Genomic DNA, 20,950 nt, shown 5'->3' on the forward strand with positions numbered 1-20,950 from the left:
CCTTTTTTACAGCAGTCATTTTAAAATAAAATAGTAGGACAAATACAAGTGATACCAATAATATTAATTAGGATTCCATTTCATTAAGTTTTACAACAGCCAGGTTCCTGCTATTGCTAAAGTGTAAGGTTACACCAAATGCATGCCACTTTATCCTATACTAGCTAAAAACTAGGTTTTTTTTAATACTGCATACACATTTTTTGTACTATCTGGTTGTATTCTACTAAAGAGACTGATAAATAATTATGTATAGTCATTATACAACTGCTGAAACAACAAATCTAATGGTGGCCTATATAGACACACATACACACACATGCACATATGCAGGCACACACAGAGCATGGTACTGGTGTACTGGGAATATAATGCCGCAGGCAAAGGTTCAATTAAGGAAGCTTATTACGATAGTGGGAGCTATTACTCCTTAGGAGACGAAAGATCTCTAATGAAAAGTAGAGAATGCAATCTGATGCCATTTTTGATGTATATAAAAAAAAAACACACATTACCACTATCACTAAAGTCTAGTTACACGTGAGCACCAGCATATTTTCCTAACCACAAGCAGAAATTCAGATCTCTTGACTTAATTAGCATCACTCTGTGCTGTAACTTCGTTACGGCTTGCCGAAAGCTAAAGGAACCCACTGAGCTGACATCTGTCCACCAACAGCCTGAAAGCTCCACTGCTTTTCCTCTATGTCTACTGAGCAGACTGGAGGCGGTATACTGGCTGCGGCAGCAGAGATTTATTCTAATTGCAGCCAGAAAGATGAGACGTCCTTTTTTTTTATTTTGGAGGTCAAACTGCAACGTTCAGTGAGTTTTTGTTTCTCCTAGGAATAATCAGTTCTGTGCAGCCAGGACTCATTAGTGTCGCCGGAAAAATCGAGCACCAGAGCACGAACACGAATGTTTCAGCACCAAAAATGAACATGTCCTTCAAAAAGCAGGTTATGAAGGGCTTAGTATGTTTAGAAAAAAAAAAGCAGGTAATCAGCTCATATTCAGGATACCGTTGGCATCGTTGTTTGGTGCTGTGTGTGATTTAAGTCCAAAATAACACTGATCCCTTTGGGTCTAGTTAAGTTGATCAAACCAATGCATAGTGAGAAAACATTTAAAAAAAAAATGTGGTAAACCGAGCATGATTTAATTGGCAAAAAAAACACACAGCTTAGGAAAATGAAACACCTTTAATATGCTGTAAATTAGCTTTTCTTTTTCTCTATCAAATACCTAAAACTAATATTAGCTCCTCTGTGCATGCTTCATGGGCTTTAAAAGTAAAATGACTCTTGGACATCTCAGAGTATGCTATTCTTTGGAGTTTATTAGTATGCTGCATTTATATTCAGTGCCCATAACCTGGAAAATACTATTTAGGCACTGCTATGTACTTTGCTCTAAATTTACATGATTGCTAAAATTGGTAGAGCATAATGCTACGCATCAAAATACATCCTCTCACAGTCTCAACTGTTAAACATTGAAAAGAAAAAGAGTCTTGCTGTTTAAACTAATGCCTCTTTTCCTTTTACAGCTTTTAAAAAACACTTAAGATCAGTTATTTGTTTGGTGGATGTAGGTTATGGTAATTCACTATTAATATTGCTGAAATAAACATGGACACAAGCAGTTTGATTCAAATATTTTGCATAAAACTAACGTACCTTTCAGTTATGTTGGAAAACCTAATGCATATTACACAAATATAAACCTAAAAGGTCCAGAACACGCTTTTACTTTGCACTATGATCATGTCGAATCATGTCCTGGCATCAGGGAGAAATTTAATCGAAATAGGGGCTTGTGGAAAACTCTAGTGTCCTCTTCAAGTGAGAATTACAAGCTGGAGCATTGTTCAAATAGATTTTTTTTTTCCTAGTCAGACATAACCAGGTTCCCATTTGGTTACATCTGCACAATCTTTTTAAAGAGCAGAAAAACCGCGGGGAAAATAATGGCTGAACAGTACTGATAAGTGTATTATAATTCTGTGAAGGTCTATAGACACTTTGGTGGTATTCAGAAGTTTGAAGTTTTCATGTCCATTGTGGCAACATTCAATTACATTTAGTAGTTGTAATAAATTAGACATTGCCTGCAGGAGATAAGGAGAGCGTAGCTTTGTTGGCCGACTATTCGACCAGGGTAATATTCTTTACTGCCCTTGACAACATGCTTTATGACCTGCCTAAGTGCCTGAGCTGAGAGTAGATAATGAAATTGTGTTTAGAGTATATCAGTTTCTCTCCTGTTTAACCCAGAGAGAAATGTCACAGAGCCCGTCCGTGTAATGAGAGACGAACACACCTGGCAGGTCTGAGTCGGCGAATGTCGCTTCTTGGTAATTATAGCATAAAGGTAAAAGGCAAAAAGGCATGAATTTGTTGGCTTGGGCTAAACATTGTGCCATTTTCTTTTTAAAATATTACAGTATTGACAGTTGAGTCAATGACTGAGTGACATCACAGGAAACTGAAGCTATTTTTGTACCTAATGTCCATTAGTATAAACAATTGGCATTCGTATCTATTTTAAAACATGTTTTAATCTATTGAATCTATTGTTGGGTTTGAATTTAAAGTAAGGAATAAAGCACAGTAAAAATTGCTGTTCAATTACAGCACTTCTTGAAATGCAGATTTATTCTCTTTTACCATGTTTAAAACAATAAATGTCTAAGATTGAGCCTGTTAATAGGAATATTAGCATTATAGTCACAGCTGCTGTTCCAGACAATTAACCAACAACTTGTGACCAATCAGAGTGTAACAGGTGTGGTGTAACAGGTGTGTTGTCTTCTTTGTGATTCGGAGCTGCAACTACAGCTTGCCTTGCTGCATTGTCAGCTCAGAGTCCAATGAGTGTCTCTCATTTTCAACTCAGTTTAACGTCTTTTGTGCCTTTCATGGAGGGAGAAATAAAGGAGGAGTGAGTGAAGTGTGTTCTAATCCGGACTACCACTTCACGCCGCGTGACAGAATAAAAAAGACTCCTGTCACGTCTGGAAGAGCCATGCAGTCAACCTGAACGTAAATTGTCACCATGTGCAGGAATGAAGCGTGTCACCAGGTCCACTATGGTTTCATATAGTTGTTGGAATTTACTAGGATTGGAAATGCTTGAATATAATGCTTTGTGATTAGAAAAGTCACACAGGGACATGTGATGTGTCCTAAGATAACATAACGATGTTGTATTGTATTAGACTATTTAACTAACAACAGGTCACCTAGACAAAAATGGATGGCATGGCTTAAATCTGTTCATAACTCCACATTGAAACTATTAGAATAATAGATGGTGTAATAACTATGATCATGGTTATGGATAATGGTAAACGTATATGCTCATGCTTCAACTAAAGTGGCAAAAAAAGGTTAAGTAAGAAGTTCATTTCAGTCACTGATGGTGTGTTACAGATGTGACAGTAAAGCGGCCTTGAATAGATTAACTGTAAAATATAAGGGGTTTCTAACTCTGTGTTCACCTGCCATGATTGTTGCTGATATACTCCAACAATCTACAGTCTGAGCTTAAAAGAACTAAACCCCATTCCATACTGTGTCATTTCCTATGAGAATCGTTGGTGCTGCTGTGCTTAATACCAAATCAAATCCAAAATAATCTGCTTGATAACTGCAAGTAATTTCATATGAAGGCCAACAATGAAATAGTACATTAATTTATTTTTTATCTCAAAAAGACAAGGTGGCTTAGCCCTGCTAGCCGATTTACTTCCTGTACTATATGCTTCTCCAAAGTGCACTTTGATTATATTAAATGATACAGCATGAGGTTGTTTGAGCAGTTCTGCTTATACCAGTATGATAAAATCTGTAATAAATGCAAAGTGCAAAGCGCCATGTAAACATATAAATAGTTGAGCTTGTTTTCTTTGCTGTTATTTGCTTTAGCTTGGTTGAGGTCATTCCCTGAATAACCCTGGGCTAATAAATGCGCTCTGCCTACAGAAACAGAAGGCAGTAATAAAGGAACCCCGTAGAGACTGCGGTTTATAGTAACTACACATGTGGACAAAAAGCTGCCTTAGAGCTGCAGGCAGCCTGGATATTGGGCCGATAAAGTCTCACATAGGTGAGCGCATCTTTTGTGAATGCTAGGGGGGGTTGGAAAGCAACTAGGTGGAGACCAGATCAGCGGGAAGTTCTTTCTGCATACACCCCCACTGCATGCACTAGTGAGAATGGATGAATATGATTTGGTGCAGGTATAAAAAGCTGAGTGTGTTGCTGCAGAGGTGAGAAATAATGAGCTCCTCCTGCTGAGCTCTTGTCTCACTGTGTCTCTCTCTCTCTTTCTCTCTCTCTCTCTCTCCTCTCTCTCTCTCTCTCTCTCTCTCTCTCTCTCTCTCTCTCTCTCTCTCTCTCTCTCTCTCTCTCTCTCTTCACACGGCTCCTTCTTCCCAGGCTAAGGTCTCTGCTGTATTGTTTGACAAGAGTGGCGCAGGTTCATAATTCTTAATTCTGTCGAGCATTAATTTACCTGTGATAGCTGTGGGAATCCCTCGAGGAAGCCTTGTGACAGCTTCATTCGTGGCCTCCTTAATGCCGAGCGTCTGCTTTATCTCCCGCACAATCCTCAAATGCGCCATAAAATTTCTCAACCAAGACGTATTACAGTGTTGGGCAGCGAAATTTTTTTTTCTTTTTTTCTTTTTCATTTCGGGCCTCTCTTGCTAACAAGTGTTTAGTGGACCTAATGAGCCGAGTGACACGTACAACACGGTGTTAACATTCGGACACTGTTAACATCGGGTGATCCACACGCTTAATAAAGCACTCTGTGTCTCTCTGGTGTGCGATTCAGGCTACCGCTTACCAAGTGTACGTTGCAGTGAAAACGAGAAAAAGAGATATCCCTGAAAACAAGCATTTCACAGCTGCATTGCTTTGTTGTGCACGTCTCAGTGTGCTGGGAGGCAAGTAAAGAGAAAAGCTCTTTGACCCATACTCTGAATCCATCTCAAAGCTCATTGTTTATTCTGTTGCAGAAATCGAAAAGTACGAAGGGGACGAGCTTAGGAAAGACGGCGAGGTGAAGAAATACCTGGATATCATCAGCAACAAAAACATCAAGCTGTCTGAGAGAGTGCTTATTCCTGTGCAGCAGTACCCAAAGGTAACATTTACATTCTACAGTGCTCTGCTTTGGGACGTAACTACAGTACATGAGTAATGACTAATGATGGGACATCTAAATCAAAGGTAGCTGTGCGCCGAAGGAATCTACCCCCTTGAAAGCGTTTTTTCTGGGTATTCCTTCTTAATTGCAGGCTCTTAATTGCTGTATAATGACTATATCATGCCTGCCTTTATAAGCACTATATATTTCAAGAAACACACCTTAAAAGACGCTTCATCTTTTTCCGTTTCCCCATGTGTGCGTACTGTTATTACTAGAAAATTATGTTTTTCATTAAACCCTTTTTGCCAGCTTGTTCCCTCTACACTTGCTAGGCTATGGCAGCTTTTCTGCACCCTTGCGGCTGTACATTAAATTATTTGTGCCGGGAGCTAAAGAGGCAGGAAATCATTTTATCTACCAACACTATCAATTTTGTGTCCTGTTACTGTTACTGTGCGTGAGTGGAGAAACTGGCAGAGACCCTTACCTCCTCGCTCCTCCACCCCCCCCCCCCCCCCCATGTGGCTCGGTGTCTCGCTCTATAATGTCTCAAGCTCTTTTATACACATGCAACAGCTGAGTTCTTGAAAATCGTTATCAAACAGGACCCTTTGGGTGCTGGAGAGAGGATTCTGTTTTATAAACTCCCCAATGAAATAATATGCAAAGAATTCAGCTTTATTTGAATCATCTGCGATTGTAGTCGAGCATTAAGTATTATAGATGGCTGAGGAACATACAGCTGGTGTAAAATACATTTTTTCAGCAATACCACAGTCTACACTCCACAGACTACACAGAAGGTATCAAGGCGGGTTTTATGAACAATGTGTAAAGCAGAGATATGGGGTGCTTTTGAATCTCTGTGATGAGTGGTGTTATTGTATACCACATAGATGGCAAAGTGATATAGATAACCGTACAGATCCAGAGACCTTACAAAAGGTTAAATTTATAGCTATTAATATTTATACATGAGCAGAAATGCAGTGTCATTTATATCAGCATTTGTGTTTAAGAGATAAGCTACTATCTGAGGCATAAGTAAAAAAAATAAAAATACAAAGTAAGTAAAGAATATGTTACAGTCCAAGAAAAAAAAAAAAAAGCACACAAACAGATAGCCAGTGTCCTCTATCAAATCGAATCATCACATTATGACACTAAAGAACATGGTTATTCCCCTACTGTTATTACAAAAGGTTTGGATAAGCAACTAATGTGACTAAATAGTGATTAGTTAACTTTTAATGCTTGAACATTAATTATTATAAATAAGTTTGGCATTTTCCCACAAAACCATGTTTTTTTTTTGCAAAACAGACCAGAAAGTTACTGAAATAAAAGATCATGGAAAGTCACTTTCTAACAGTTTAATGAAATTCTTTCTAATATGCTGTGTGAGTTTAGTTTAATAAAAATAAAACATACCTTAATTTTGAACACTCTAAAGGGTAAAGTTTGGTCTGGCCATTTTGTAAAGATTTATATTGAATGAATACGTACAGTACATTATTATTAACTGTCCTAAAGGCATAGCCAAAAATGTCATTGGCACAAACAAATGAGGTGTGTTTATATGTGTGAGCATATGTGACTAAATAAATTACATAATGGTCTACAGAGGTATTAGATCACATTTGTCTTCACAAGCTCTCCATCTATTCGAGTAACTACATTCATAGTCAGCTCTCGGACTAGGTCTGTTTTAGTCTCCTAATATTTATAGTGCATGTCCAGATAAGAAGCCAGGAACACTTATCACATAAAGGGATCCGTGAGAATCCTCCGCCTGTTCAACATATGCTCACATTCTGGCCTACTTGCCTGCTGTATCTAAAAAAATATACAATGCAGTAGTCCAGTCATGGAAATCATAACTTAAGAGAATCAGGATTATCCCCAAAAAGCTATTTTGGAAATACAGATATGCTTTTCAGATATGATAGCCCCAGTGCTTTTAGGAAGTATTCAAATCCTTTCATACTTTCCTGGTCGTGTCTTAAGCTAAAATGCTTTAAATCTACAATCTATCATCTGTAATACCCAAATCAATAGCCAGATTTGTAAGATTTCTGGAAATAGAAAAATATGTCTCATTGACGTAATATAAGTATTCAAACTCTTTGCTAGGACACTTGATATTTAGCTCAGGCGCATCAGATTTGTCTGCATATTCTTTTGATGATGTGTCTACTAATCAGCTACATTTCATCAAGTAAATAGCAGTAAGTATACTCATTAATTTAAACAGTTACATGTTATTTTTCCTCCAGACCTTTTTAGGAATGAAACCTGCATTTTTCCTTGAAGTGGCAGAACTACAGTACACAGACTATACAGTATAGTTAAAAGTTAATATGACCTCATCAGTTAGTATCATTTGAAAGTGATGATATTTCATTGATTGTCAGGAAATTTGGATGACTTCCTGTTGAAATTGTAACTTGTTGAATGTTACAGATATAGAAAAGATTTTTTCATTTTTGAGCTTTGCAGTGGGTTGAGAGTTTAATTTCAGCCGATGTCAAAATGAAGAGTAAGGGATCAGACAGGACACATAACAATGACAATGAAATGTCTGTCACGACACTAAAAAATGCATCTGATTTTTCTTTCCTATCTTTTTTTAAGCCAGAGGTCTAAAGTAGGCCATTTTGTTGCTGGTTAAAAAGTTTCTGGGTTGCTAACATACCAACGTTTTAGACGTGTTAAAGCAACTTTATTTCAAACAAAGTCTCAAAGACATTTAACAGAAGTAAGCAACTGTTCTGCTTTCCAAGCCTGACCAATTACTGCTCACCATTATTTCTCTCAGGCATGGCTTTGTTTTAAACTCTCGGCTGTATTTGCATGTGATAAAAGCGAGCTATTCTGTCTGTATATTTGTGCACGTTTCCCGCCTACTCACTACCAATGTTTCAATTTGTGTGCATTTGCTAGAGAATGATTGTATTTCATAGACATGTTCATTTGTAGGGCCAGTGCCAAAGACATCTTTCTATAATAAATGATTGATATTATCTTTTATTCTGATAAAGTTCTATTTTGTTCTTTTCCTTGCTATTCTTCAACAATTTGATTTGCAAAACAACTGTGATGATTCAATTAAAATATGCAAATAAGTCATCATCTGGTGACTTCAAGCGACTGTTTAAGCATGCATTAGCTGAGCAGCTACTTGGTTACTAAAGGGTTCACAACACTGGCCTGTTAACAAGAGGTCAAGTGCAGAAGAGAACATTATTGAGAGTTGAAGCAGCTCAATATCTCAAAGAGGGTTTTATTTGCTAGAGTGAAATGAATCCTTTTCTGAATCCTGTTTCCTCTCTGTCTGTGTTGGTGCTAAACGAGACAGTCTTTCAGGAAGATAATTAATGTTGTGTCTGGGCTGCATTTTGCATCTGATGTTTGTTTTAAAAGTAGGTTGATGTAAATGCTCACTTTTTGCACAAAAGAGAACTAACCTGTTACATTCTTCATGCTTAATCACTTTATCGTGTACCAGGTTTATGATCAGATCATAATTTTTCTGCACTTTCAGATAGAAATTAGCATATATATATATATATATATATATATATATATATATATATATATATATATACTGTATGTGTATATATATATATATATATATATATATATATATATATATATATATATATATATATATATATATTATATACTGTATGTGTATATATATATATATATATATATATATATATATATATATATATATATATATATATATATATATATATATATATATATATATATATATATATATATACAGTGCCTTGCAAAGTATTCGGCCCCCTTGAACTTTGCGAACTTTTGCCACATTTCAGGCTTCAAACATAAAGATATAAAACTGTAATTTTTTGTGAAGAATCAACAACAAGTGGGACACAATCATGAAGTGGAACGAAATTTTTTGGATATCTAATACTTTTTAAACCAATAGAAAACTGAAAAATTGGGCATGCAAAATTATTCAGCCCCTTTACTTTCAGTGCAGCAAACTCTCTCCAGAAGTTCAGTGAGAATCTCTGAATGATCCAATGTTGACCTAAATGACTAATGATGATAAATAAAAACCACCTGTGTGTAATCAAGTCTCCGTATAAATGCACCTGCACTGTGATAGTCTCAGAGGTCCGTTTAAAGCGCAGAGAGCATCATGAAGAACAAGGAACACACCAGGCAGGTCCGAGATACTGTTGTGGAGAAGTTTAAAGCCGGATTTGGATACAAAAAGATTTCCCAAGCTTTAAACATCCCAAGGAGCACTGTTCAAGCGATAATATTGAAATGGAAGGAGTATCAGACCACTGCAAATCTACCAAGACCTGGCCGTCCCTCTAAACTTTCAGCTCATACAAGGAGAAGACTGATCAGAGATGCAGCCAAGAGGCCCATGATCACTCTGGATGAACTGCAGAGATCTACAGCTGAGGTGGGAGACTCTGTCCATAGGACAACAATCAGTCGTATACTGCACAAATCTGGCCTTTATGAAAGAGTGGCAAGAAGAAAGCCATTACTTAAAGATATCCATAAAAAGTGTTGTTTAAAGTTTGCCACAAGCCACCTGGGAGACACACCAAACATGTGGAAGAAGGTGTCAGATGAAACCAAAATCTAACTTTTTACATAAAGCAAAATCTACAATGGAATGGTTCACAAATAAACATATCCAGGTGTTAGAATGGCCAAGTCAAAGTCCAGACCTGAATCCAATCGAGAATCTGTGGAAAGAACTGAAAACTGCTGTTCACAAATGCTCTCCATCCAACCTCACTGAGCTCGAGCTGTTCTGCAAGGAGGAATGGGCAAAGATTTCAGTCTCTCGATGTGCAAAACTGATAGAGACATACCCCAAGCGACTTACAGCTGTAATCGCAGCAAAAGGTGGCGCTACAAAGTATTAACTTAAGGGGGCTGAATAATTTTGCACGCCCAATTTTTCAGTTTTTTATTTGTTAAAAAAGTTTAAAATATCCAATAAATTTCGTTCCACTTCATGATTGTGTCCCACTTGTTGTTGATTCTTCACAAAAAATTACAGTTTTATATCTTTATGTTTGAAGCCTGAAATGTGGCAAAAGGTCGCAAAGTTCAAGGGGGCCGAGTACTTTCGCAAGGCACTATATATATATATATATATATATATATATATATATATATATATATATATATATATATATATATATATATATATATATATATATATAAAGCAGCCAGCTAGTTTTAGTTGAGTTCCCTGTTAAATATGAGTAAAAACGTAATCAATATTCGAAAACGTCTTGGTAAAAACTGGCATATGAGTGAGTGTAATTGCAGTGGCTGTGGCATCAGGTTTTGTGCTTAGGAACATAAGCCATGGCGGTGAACCCCTCAGGCTTCTGGATGCATTGCAGTATGAGGCATTGAAAATCATGCTTTCTTTGTGTCGACATGTTTAGTGTGTTTTTCCTCAATTCATATCAGCGTTTCTCAGAATTTTTGACAAGGAATTGGATTTTTGGCAAAAGAAGAGTTTTGTACTGGATCATATTTAATAGTATGGAGGTTTTAGCATGTGTGGCACAAATATGTGTAAGTCTAGTATTATTTCTGTCTTTCTATTATTTCTAAGAGTCTTTTTATCTATAAAGCAAAAAATTCTATCTGAGAGCAGAGAGAGAAAAGCAATAGGAAAAGCATGCAATCGCTCATATTGGACTACAGGGACAGAATGTAAAACTGACAACAGGTGTCCTGAGGAGAGAGAAACATGCATCATCAGCACCTGGATCAAGGCGTTTGCTGCACTGCAGAAATTTAAAGGTTCTTTCTGGCTTGTCAGAGGCTGCTCAGTGCTCAACACCCTTGAAATCTCTATTCACAGAGATCTTCCTGCTTATAAAGGGATCTAGAACCTCGAGGGAGAGATTTAGAGCCTCAAGGGGGTACTGAAGCTTGAACAAACCACGCAAGTCTACATAAATCTCAAATCTCAATCTATCTGTCTATCTGTCCACCCCCTGCCCCCCCTCTATCTATCTATCTATCTATCTATCTATCTATCTATCTATCTATCTATCTATCTATCTATCTATCTATCTATCTATCTATCTATCTATCTATCTATCTGTCTATCTATCTGTCTATCTGTCTGTGTCCACCCCCTGCCCCCTCTATCTATCTATCTATCTATCTATCTATCTATCTATCTATCTATCTATCTATCTATCTATCTATCTATCTATCTATCTATCTATCTATCTATCTGTCTGTCTGTCTGTCTGTCTGTCTGTCTGTCTGTCTGTCTGTCTGTCTGTCTGTCTGTCTGTCTGCCCCATCTTACCATACAACACACTCTGCTATAAAATGATAATATGGATTTATGTACATGTTTAGAGAGGAATAAAAAACCCTGCGGTGTCCATTTTAATCAGCTGCCCACAGATGATGAGCTGACTTCCAAAGATTACCCCAAAACATCACAATAACTGAAGAATAATTAATTCTTTTGTGCTAACTAAGCCTACTTCAATCTTTTTAACATGTTTCAGTGATTTCAACACAAATGCATTTTTAGCTACAGTATCATGGGGATTTTCTTCTCTAGCACTTTTTATTTTCCTGCAGAAACACAATTAATCAAAAAACACAATAGCGTCAGTGGTTGTTGTCTCTTCCGAGCCTGTTCTTATCAGTTTTCTGTTATTGTGACCTTAACGCAGAGGTTTCAGTAAGCCCTGTGTACCACAATAATCCCCTCGTGGCCTCTCTGTAGAAATCCCAGCATCCCAACAGAGGGCCAAGCTGGTAAAGGTGTTTAACATAGATAAGGTGGCGAGCGGGGCTCAGCAACACGCCGAAAAACAAGACACAGCATTAAAGCAGTTTGTAACCCCATTATGAATTCGAGTGCAGCTGATGGAAGAGTCTAAATATTCTAAACAACTGTTTATAAAAACAGTAATACAAGCTCAAATAATGCACTAGTACACATGTACATTTTTTGCCATTAATTTTTTTGACCATGTCACTTGTGTTTAAGTAGTAAGGCATTTAGCTGTCTATGAAATTTCATTATTGTGGTAAAATCTGAATTCAGTATTGTGTATTATGTAAGTCAGACTGAGAACCCAGCCATTAGGGTTGCACAAGCCAGTGCACTCTTAGTGCCGGTCCCAAGCCAGGATAAATAGGGAGGGTTGAGATAGGAAGGGCATCCAGCATAAAACGTGCCAAATCAAATTTGCGGATGACAAGTCAGGTACAGGTGGAAATGGGACTACTGTTGGACAGAGTAGTATGGTATGGTATTGTATGATCCGCTGTGGCGTCCCCTAATGGGAGCAGCCGAAAGAAGATGAAGAAGATATGTAAGTCAGACTGAGACTGATATGAATGTGTGGAAAATGTGATAAAAATCATCACCTAGACAAATTGAACCACAGAATAATTTTAATAATAATTCTTCTAAAATCCTATAGTATATATAGTAAATTGTGGTGGTTTAGGTACAGTCCTTTAGATCAGTAGATAAGGTTATATAATAAGATCCAGTCATTCATTATCAGGACAGGATTGTGGTTGTTGCACCCAGGAAAACACCCCGGACATAGCATCAGTCTATTTCAGGGTCCCATGAAAATGCACAGAAACACATACTCTCTTACATCTAGGGGAGATATACAGAAGTCTGTTCACCAAGTGGCATTTTTGGGAGGTGAGAGGAAAGTTCAAAATCGTAGAGGAAACCCATGAAGACACAGAGGGCAACATGCACAAACTACTGTATGCACAGACTGTAAACCTGAACTTTGGATTAGGATCAATAAAAGCCTCTTGACTTGACTTGAAATGTGTTAACAGCAGTTCCACTTGGCTTCTCCATCATACACCTTTCTAATAAAAGTAGTTTTAAATCAAGCCTACTGTATGACTTGTAAATTATAAATTGCACAGCTTTGACATGCAGCTGCTTTTAAAATCAAGACTTTTGGGCGAAACCACTATGCATCGATTATCAGTATTGTAAATGATTTAAAAAGACTTCTAAGAAATCTCATCCAGCTGCTGGTCTACAGGCAGATAAACATTTTAAAATCTGTAATTAGTGACTAATGACTAAGAAAACGTACAACATTGCCTAACACTGTACAACATCACAATGCTTCAGTGCGGTTGGTCCTCCCATACTAATTAGCTCCATTTACCTCCAACCTTAATTATCCCTAATTTTCCCTGTTGACAGAAACTTTTATGACCTTTTCTAGTTCCTCCTACTACCACTGTAGCAAACAAATTAGGAGATGGTGGTTTGTGGCTAACACTCTCAACACAGATGCAGAGACAGGCTATACATAGAATGTGTTTCATAAGGCCTCACTTACATTCAGAAAAATTAAAATATGTTTGGCTGATTTCATAGTTGCTTCCTAATTACTTTGGAGATATGTGTCGTCTAGCTTGTTTCTTTATATGTATATGCTGTAATTTCAAAAATGTGAAATGTTTTATGCGTCAGATCTTGCAGATACAGGTAGTCCTTGACTTACGATGGCAATGCGTTACGATGACCCCATTGTAAATCGAGACATGGTCTAACCTATCCAGAAGTGTGAAAGATTGGTGATCAGTATGGGGTAGTATAATGTCATTTGTCAACAACTTAACAAATTACAGTCCATAATTTAGCAAAACATTTTACACTACTATAATGTATAAACTTTACAGTATATATTAGAGGTCGACTGATATGTGTTTTTCTCTGGCCGATGCTGATATTTAGAAATCAATGAAGCCAATGAGCGATATAATGTGCCGTTTTTTTTTTTCTTGGCCGCTATGTTTGGGCGATTTTCTTTTTTGTCCCCTTTATCTCAGAAATTCTAATAGGTAATGAATAAGATGTTATACAGAAAATGTCAGACGACTTCAGCTGATTTTAGGCTGATTCTGTATGTCGAATTTGGAGGCGGAGCTCATTGGCAAGAAAGAGAACTTTGATTAGCTTAGCGAATGAGCACAGGAAAAAAATGGCTGGCCAATCAATCGGTCGATCTCTAATATTTAAGTACTGTATGTGGCAGTGGGTGCGTGGACGAGTGCCGATAAAAAGGAGAGAAACAAGAGCTAAAATTGGGCTTTGAAACATCAAAAACAAAAAAGAAATATGTGTTCAAACACCAAGACGACTGAGCTCTGAGCATACATTCTGGCAGCATCCCAATTGATCTACTTGATATATGCTGCTAGGTTTGCCTACCGCATAAACCCTAAAATGATTTAAAAATTTTGTCGTATCGATATCGTCATCGTAAGATCAAGAAAAGTCGAAGCATCGTAACTTAGGAACTACCTGTATTAAATCCTGCTTACATGCTAACTTCAAGCTTGGTTAATGCACCTTTCATGTTGTGGCAAGTTTTTGATAGAAGTAAAGAGAAAAATACAGCTATATGATTCAGCTGACCAGACTGCAGTGGCTATAATGCACTCCGGATGGTGATATGAGCTTTGTTACTGCAAAAAAGGCATCGTAGGATGTTTTTTTTTTTGCCCTGTGTGAATAAGGGTCTTTTAAGGTGACAACCTCCTGATGGGGAGAGTCTTAATGTGCTGTTTGTTTACCCAACATCTGTGCTACTGGCCTCAACGTTCCAGAGCTCAGTGTGGGTTATGAAATGGATTTTTCAACACAAAGCTACATTACCAAGAATACATCTCACTAAATATTCCCCACTAAAAACCTTATGTAATTCTCTAATGTCATTATTATCTAATAGCCTTTTTTAAAAAACCAAAATACTTTCAATTTGCTTTACTGACTTGGCATTGGTCATGAGGAAACTAAAGGCATTCCATCATAAAGAATGAATGTGTCTGTGTATGCATTTATTCTTTATAGTAAATGTTAAAGAATGAATTCTCAAGGGAAAAAAGCAGCTCTGCCTACATTTCATTTTCTTTAACTTGAGTGTCATATTGTCAGGCCAAACCACAGTGATTCTGAAACATTTCAGTTTATTCATAATGCATGAGGACATTTTCAACAGAGCTGCACTAATGAGATGAATTTGTCATCGGTGTTCACTTCTGACCGTAATTCAGGCACGCAGAAACAGCAATTCATAATCCAGTTTCGCAAGTAATCATCTTCCTCAAAGCTCTTAAGGTCCCTTTGAAGTTCACTCTGAAATATGGAGAGTGTTGTTGGAGTGCTTCATCTTTTTTGTCACTCCCTCACATGATCTCCATCCTTAGTTTCTTTCTATCCCACTCAGTATTGCTCTTTTTCTCCTTTGCCATCTTTTACTTTGTTCCCACTCCTTTTTTTTTTTTTTTTTAAATTGCAAGCTCTTTATGTGGATAGTCTCTTATATTAGGTAATAGCAATGTGTGAAGCTTTTATAGACTGTCATGAAACACTCATCACTTGATATTTCTTCTTCTGCTTCTCCTTTTTCTGGTTCTCCCATTAGCGGTCCACATAGCGGATCATCCTTCTCCATACCCCCCTGTCCTGTACATCTGCCTTTTTCACCCCAACCACCTGCATGTCTTTCCTCACCACATCCATAAACCTCCTCTTTGGCCTTTCTCTTTTCCTCCCTCCCAGTGGCTCCATCCTCAGCATTCTCCTACCTGATATTTGATGTGGCATATTTACTTACCGTATTTTTCGGACTATAAGCCGCTACTTTTTCCCCACGTTTTGAACCCCGCGGCTTAAGCAACGAAGCGGCTAATTTATTAATTTTTCCTGGCTTTTTCCCGGTTTCACAAACTTCAAGCCAAAAAAAACTTAACCCCATAACATTAGACCAATGAAATTTCCGAACGGAAACGAAAAAAAAAAAACGCACCTCACCTGTGTTCTGAGCTGCACGGCTTCGGGAGAAAAAACTTCCATCAGGTGATTTTTAAACGCACGACGATGCCAAAAGATAAACTCCCAAAAGAAATAGTTGTGAAAGGAAGGAGGAAGACAGTGAACAAAGACATTCTTGGTCGGTTACTGTTTAGATACAAGCCGTTGTAACGCGTTGAGTCTGGGTGAAGGAAGAGCTCGCTTCTGGCAGGCTATTTCCAAAATACCGCTATGCTTCCTTTAGGAGCTTAACCAGGTTCAAGAAATGCAAGTGATTTAAATTACTTCTAGGTGTGAATGAATACGTACTAGATAATGCACAGTAATGTTTAATATGTTATTGTAATTTCCACTAAAACAGGATATCCTGAGCTTCTCTCCCTTTTTAATTCACCAATATCATTTAGCTTACCCCACATCTTGAGAAGCCATTTCGTTCTTAACCAATTTACAATTGGACATGAAGAAACATAGTCTTTGAACAACCAAGGACACATTTACAACCCATGCATGCTGACATGAAAAAAATCTGGTAAAAAGCTAAAAAGCAGAATGATGTCAACATTGATTCATATTGTACATTTTATACACGCATGTCTTCCAAATTCTTCTATTATTTTGGAGCACATTAAATTACAGATAATGTTAAAGCCAAAATATTTATACCAAAAGACACAAAATGTAATTCTGAATTCAGGTACACTTTAATACTAATTTTCTTATAGTAACAGAGCTAACTATATGTATGTTTTTGTTGCCAGGTCTGTGATTCATGTATGCACTTTTCTCTCCTTTTTTCCTTTTCCATGTTGCTATTTCTTACTTTCTCAGCCATGAAAATCTCTGATTTTGTTCCTCACACCGATTCTTTATCATACTTTTTTATCTATGTCCATGAAAGTCTTTTTCTACGTCTCCTTTGCCTCCCCATTTTCCCAACTTTTTTTGTTGTTCTGTTTTTGTTTTTCTCTCTCTCTGTCTATGTTTTTTTTTCCAGATTGTTAGCCTTTCTTTTATATTGCAGGGAGTGCCTTCTGTGCTGTATCTTGTCACTGTCTAACCTCCTGAGTGCTAATACCTGCATCCACACACTCACTCCAGCTAAGTTGTGTCTCCTCTCAGGGTTGTAACATTCTTAGTCCTCGACAAAAACTATGCTATAAGGAGTCCATCCCAGCAGTACAGCTGCTTCATCTGGCACTGCTCTCCTCTCTCTGTAGCTGGGGAACTTATCTGGTGCCATATATATACGGCAGTGGGGTTTGCCCTCTAGCTCAAACAAAGGCAAAATGCCTACCAATGTTTTGGATAATATACCACTCTATTTTCTGCCAAGTGTTACTGGCAAGTAGATTCTGAGCTACAAATGGATTTGTTTTGTTTGGTTTGACTGGATTTCTTTTTCAAACCAGGTCAAAAAACATTGTCCAGCTCCAGGTTTCAATCCAGTCTTTTTACAATAAACACTCTCTGTCATACAAACTGCTATCTTTCAACAGAAAATTTGCATGTAATGTTCTTTGGCATTTCACTTCCCACAACCAGAAATGTGCATGCAGCACTGTGTGGTACAGCTAAAAACAATCAGCGCAAATAAAGATTCTGTACGTCAACTCTCAAATCACTGGTGTGGCAGCACATTATTTTCATGACTATATTGTCAGATAGAAACAGGATGATAGGAAATTTGGTATGAGAGGAACATAATGATATTGGAAATTTGATGACCCTGCTAACTTCTATTATTCTTGTAAGCTCTAATCAAATATACACACAAAGGGGACAAGGCAGTTTTGTTGTTCTGTAGATAAGTCATTTCTGCCAATTAGTTCTTTAAAGCTTTAAACGATTCTTAGAAAATAGCCCACATATAGCAATAATTTCTCAATTTTCTGTAATATAGTAGCTGAGAATAAGAATAAAGAAAATCTCAACCCAGTTACTATTTTTCATGTTATTAATTTGTAGGATGGGTAACATGGATAATAGTAACTGGGTTGAGATTTTTTTAAAATACTTTTTAAGCACACACAATTTAGTTAACTAGCATCTATGAATATTTTTTAGAACCTGTAACAAGTGGCTTGCGGATTGTGGAAAAGGATGTTTCAAGAATCAAATATTAAATTGATTTATGTATAAATGAACAAAAAAAAGAAAAAACTAGATTAAAGTGTACATAGCACATATTTGCTGTGAATGCCACTGTTCTTTTTTCTACAGTCGAACATTATTACATATTATATCATGTCAAGTATTGAACAGTGCAAATACAGATTGTGTAAATAAAACTGTTACAAGAGGATTAGAAAAATCTCTGGGGTAATAGTGGCATACTTGTAAATGTAGGGTTTCTTTAGGCAACATTATGCCAGTTTACATTACAGCTATAATTGAGCAGATGAAAATATGTCAAGTCTAAGAGTTTGGAGCAATATCTTACACATAATCATATAAAATAGTCAGGTGCAACAGTATTTAAAACAAATAACTCTAATAGGAATGTATATACACTGAACTACACAGTTTCACAGTTTTATAGTGACACTGTCCCCACAATTGAATTTTATTTGTAAACGCAATTTTAACAGTGGACACTGTTGCAAAACAGCTTTACAGAAATTTAGAGTTGCTGTATATACATTTAAAAAAACTTGAATAACTCGAATGGAAGAGAATGTGAACTTCTCCTGTTGTAAACCACACTTATAAAGAGTAATTCTTTAAATTACCAATGCCTTCCTTTTTGCCTGAACCCCTATGGCCATTGTCCTCTTAATCAAGATACTTCCACCTAACTAACTTCATTTGATGTTTTTGTTTTTGTACCATTCTGTGTAAAACTTAGAGATGGTAATACATGAAAATCCTATAAGCTCAACAGCTTCTGAAATACTTAAACCAACCCTTCTGGCATTAAACAGCATGCCAAGTTACTGCTAAAAATGTACCCCATTCTGATATTTGATGTAAACAATAACTGAAGCTCCAGATCTCTATTTGCATTTTTCTGCTGACACATGGCTAGACAATTGCATGAATCAGTACGGGTGATGAAGTGGCCAGTGACTGTACAGAATATTTACCTCCATCTTATCCAAGTTGTTTAAGGGGGAAGTGGATAAAGGAGTTTGTTATGTCATTGCTCATGCAGAAATGACATGTCAGCCCAAAAACATGGGTCACTTATGTAGCTATTTTGGCTGTCGAGACTGGTAATGAAGTTCACAATATTTGTGGCAGTCAGAGTAAGCTGAGGGTAATGAACTATACATTTTCTATTTAAGCTTCATCCTTGATAGCAGTCCAGCCGGGCCTCTGTGCAGCCTTGAGTGTCATACCCAATTAACTGCAAGGAAATATCCCAATTAGACAAAACACCAGCTTGTTCAGGTGTCTTAAAACTTGGTTGGCCAGGATTCTAATCTAACATAACGTTGTTTGTGTAGTGAAAAGAAAAGAAAAGAAAAGAAAAGAAAAGAGAAGAGAAGAAAAGAAAAGAAAAGAAAAGAAAAGAAAAGAAAAGAAAAGAAAAGAAAAGAAAAGAAAAGAAATACTAAGAGAAGATCCAGCCAAACCTAGTCCAGGTGAAGGTCCCTGTCATAGAGCCTCATATAGAGAAAGCTAATTTCTGCGGATGATAAGTTTTCACCTTTTAACAATAATAGTAAATCAGAAGTTAGCTTTTTTCTGGCTCTTCAACTGCGGTCTGATATCATCAGCACATATTAATGCTTGATTTGTGCGTAGTAATCATCTTCTTGCTATCAGGTTCATCATTTCGCTTGTGCCACTCTTATGTCAGTCTGCCCATGCCCGTCTTTCATTGTCCTGCCAACCTACCGCTGCCGGGGCGGCGTGCGTCTTTTCAAACCTCATTTAACACTGAACCATGGTCCCTAATAAAGCCCAAATTGCTCATTGCAGAGCCAGAGAGGGGGCTCCAGACATTCATTAGCTTAATGAAAACAGGCCACTCAGCTGCCACCGCCCAGTGAGCATCTTCGGCCATCTGCTTGAGGGCTTCCTGCCAGCTGTGGAGTATTTCTGTCACATCCACCAGGCAGGAGGCGATGCAGGCGTTTCCAACACTCAGAAACAAATGAGCCTGTTGATGCTCTGTGATAGGATGCAGAAGAAAATCCTTCTGCTTGCATTCAATCTGCATTTCGCATGTATAGTCATGGAAGGGTAATTGCCAGGTACATAATACCTACTACATTATTTGCTTGTTAAATATTCTTTCAGTAGAGATCACCTAGAATCTGTTTTTATTTTAAATCGAATGTCATTGACTGGTCAAGCTTCCGTAATTTTGAAGCATTTCCGCTTATTTATAAGGCATGAAAGCATTTCTAACCGAGCTGCACTAATGAGACGAATTTGTCTTTAGCATTCATTTTTTTGCTATAGTTCAGCCGGGTAGAAAATTCATAATCCAGTTTTCGTACTAATCATCTTCTTTAAAGCTCCTTAGGTTTATTCTAAATATAATGAGCGCTGTCAGTTAGCTTCGTCTTTATATCCCTCCCTAAATGACATAGATCCCCCAAATAACGCTGCACGAGGGTTCTAATTTTTTATAAACATTTTATTTGTCACATACACATTTATACAGTACGACATGCAGTAAAATGTTTGTTAGGACTGTCCTACTTTAAACATGAACAAAAGAAATGCAGATGCAGGTGATTTCCAGACATGTGCTGATGACTAATGCCTACATGTGTATTTTGCTTTCTCAACAGTGTGTGTCAGCTGACCTTTGAAAACATTTGAAGGGCAAGCTCTTTTCCCTTAGCACAATCTTTGATCAGCAGAGTAGAAACTGGGTAAATTAATACACATTGTGTTCTGGATAAATAGAAGAACACAAAAAATGTACACCAAAATATGCTGGTGAAAAAACTTAAGAAATAT

General features: G+C 37.2%; 1 protein-coding gene across 7 annotated transcripts in view; it reads left to right on the plus strand.

Annotated features, from left to right (window-relative positions):
• Positions 1–20,950, plus strand: part of khdrbs2 (KH domain containing, RNA binding, signal transduction associated 2) — a 243,009-nt gene that overhangs the window by 15,917 nt on the left and 206,142 nt on the right. For all 7 annotated transcript variants that reach the window (XM_083538517.1, XM_083538518.1, XM_083538520.1 and 4 more), the window contains exon 2: positions 5,027–5,154. In XM_083538517.1, coding sequence (XP_083394643.1) covers positions 5,027–5,154 — 128 coding nt within the window. The remainder of the gene's footprint in view (positions 1–5,026; positions 5,155–20,950) is intronic.

This window comes from Silurus aristotelis (assembly GCF_946808225.1).
Source record: "Silurus aristotelis genome assembly, chromosome: 4".
In the NCBI taxonomy this organism is placed as follows: domain Eukaryota; kingdom Metazoa; phylum Chordata; class Actinopteri; order Siluriformes; family Siluridae; genus Silurus; species Silurus aristotelis.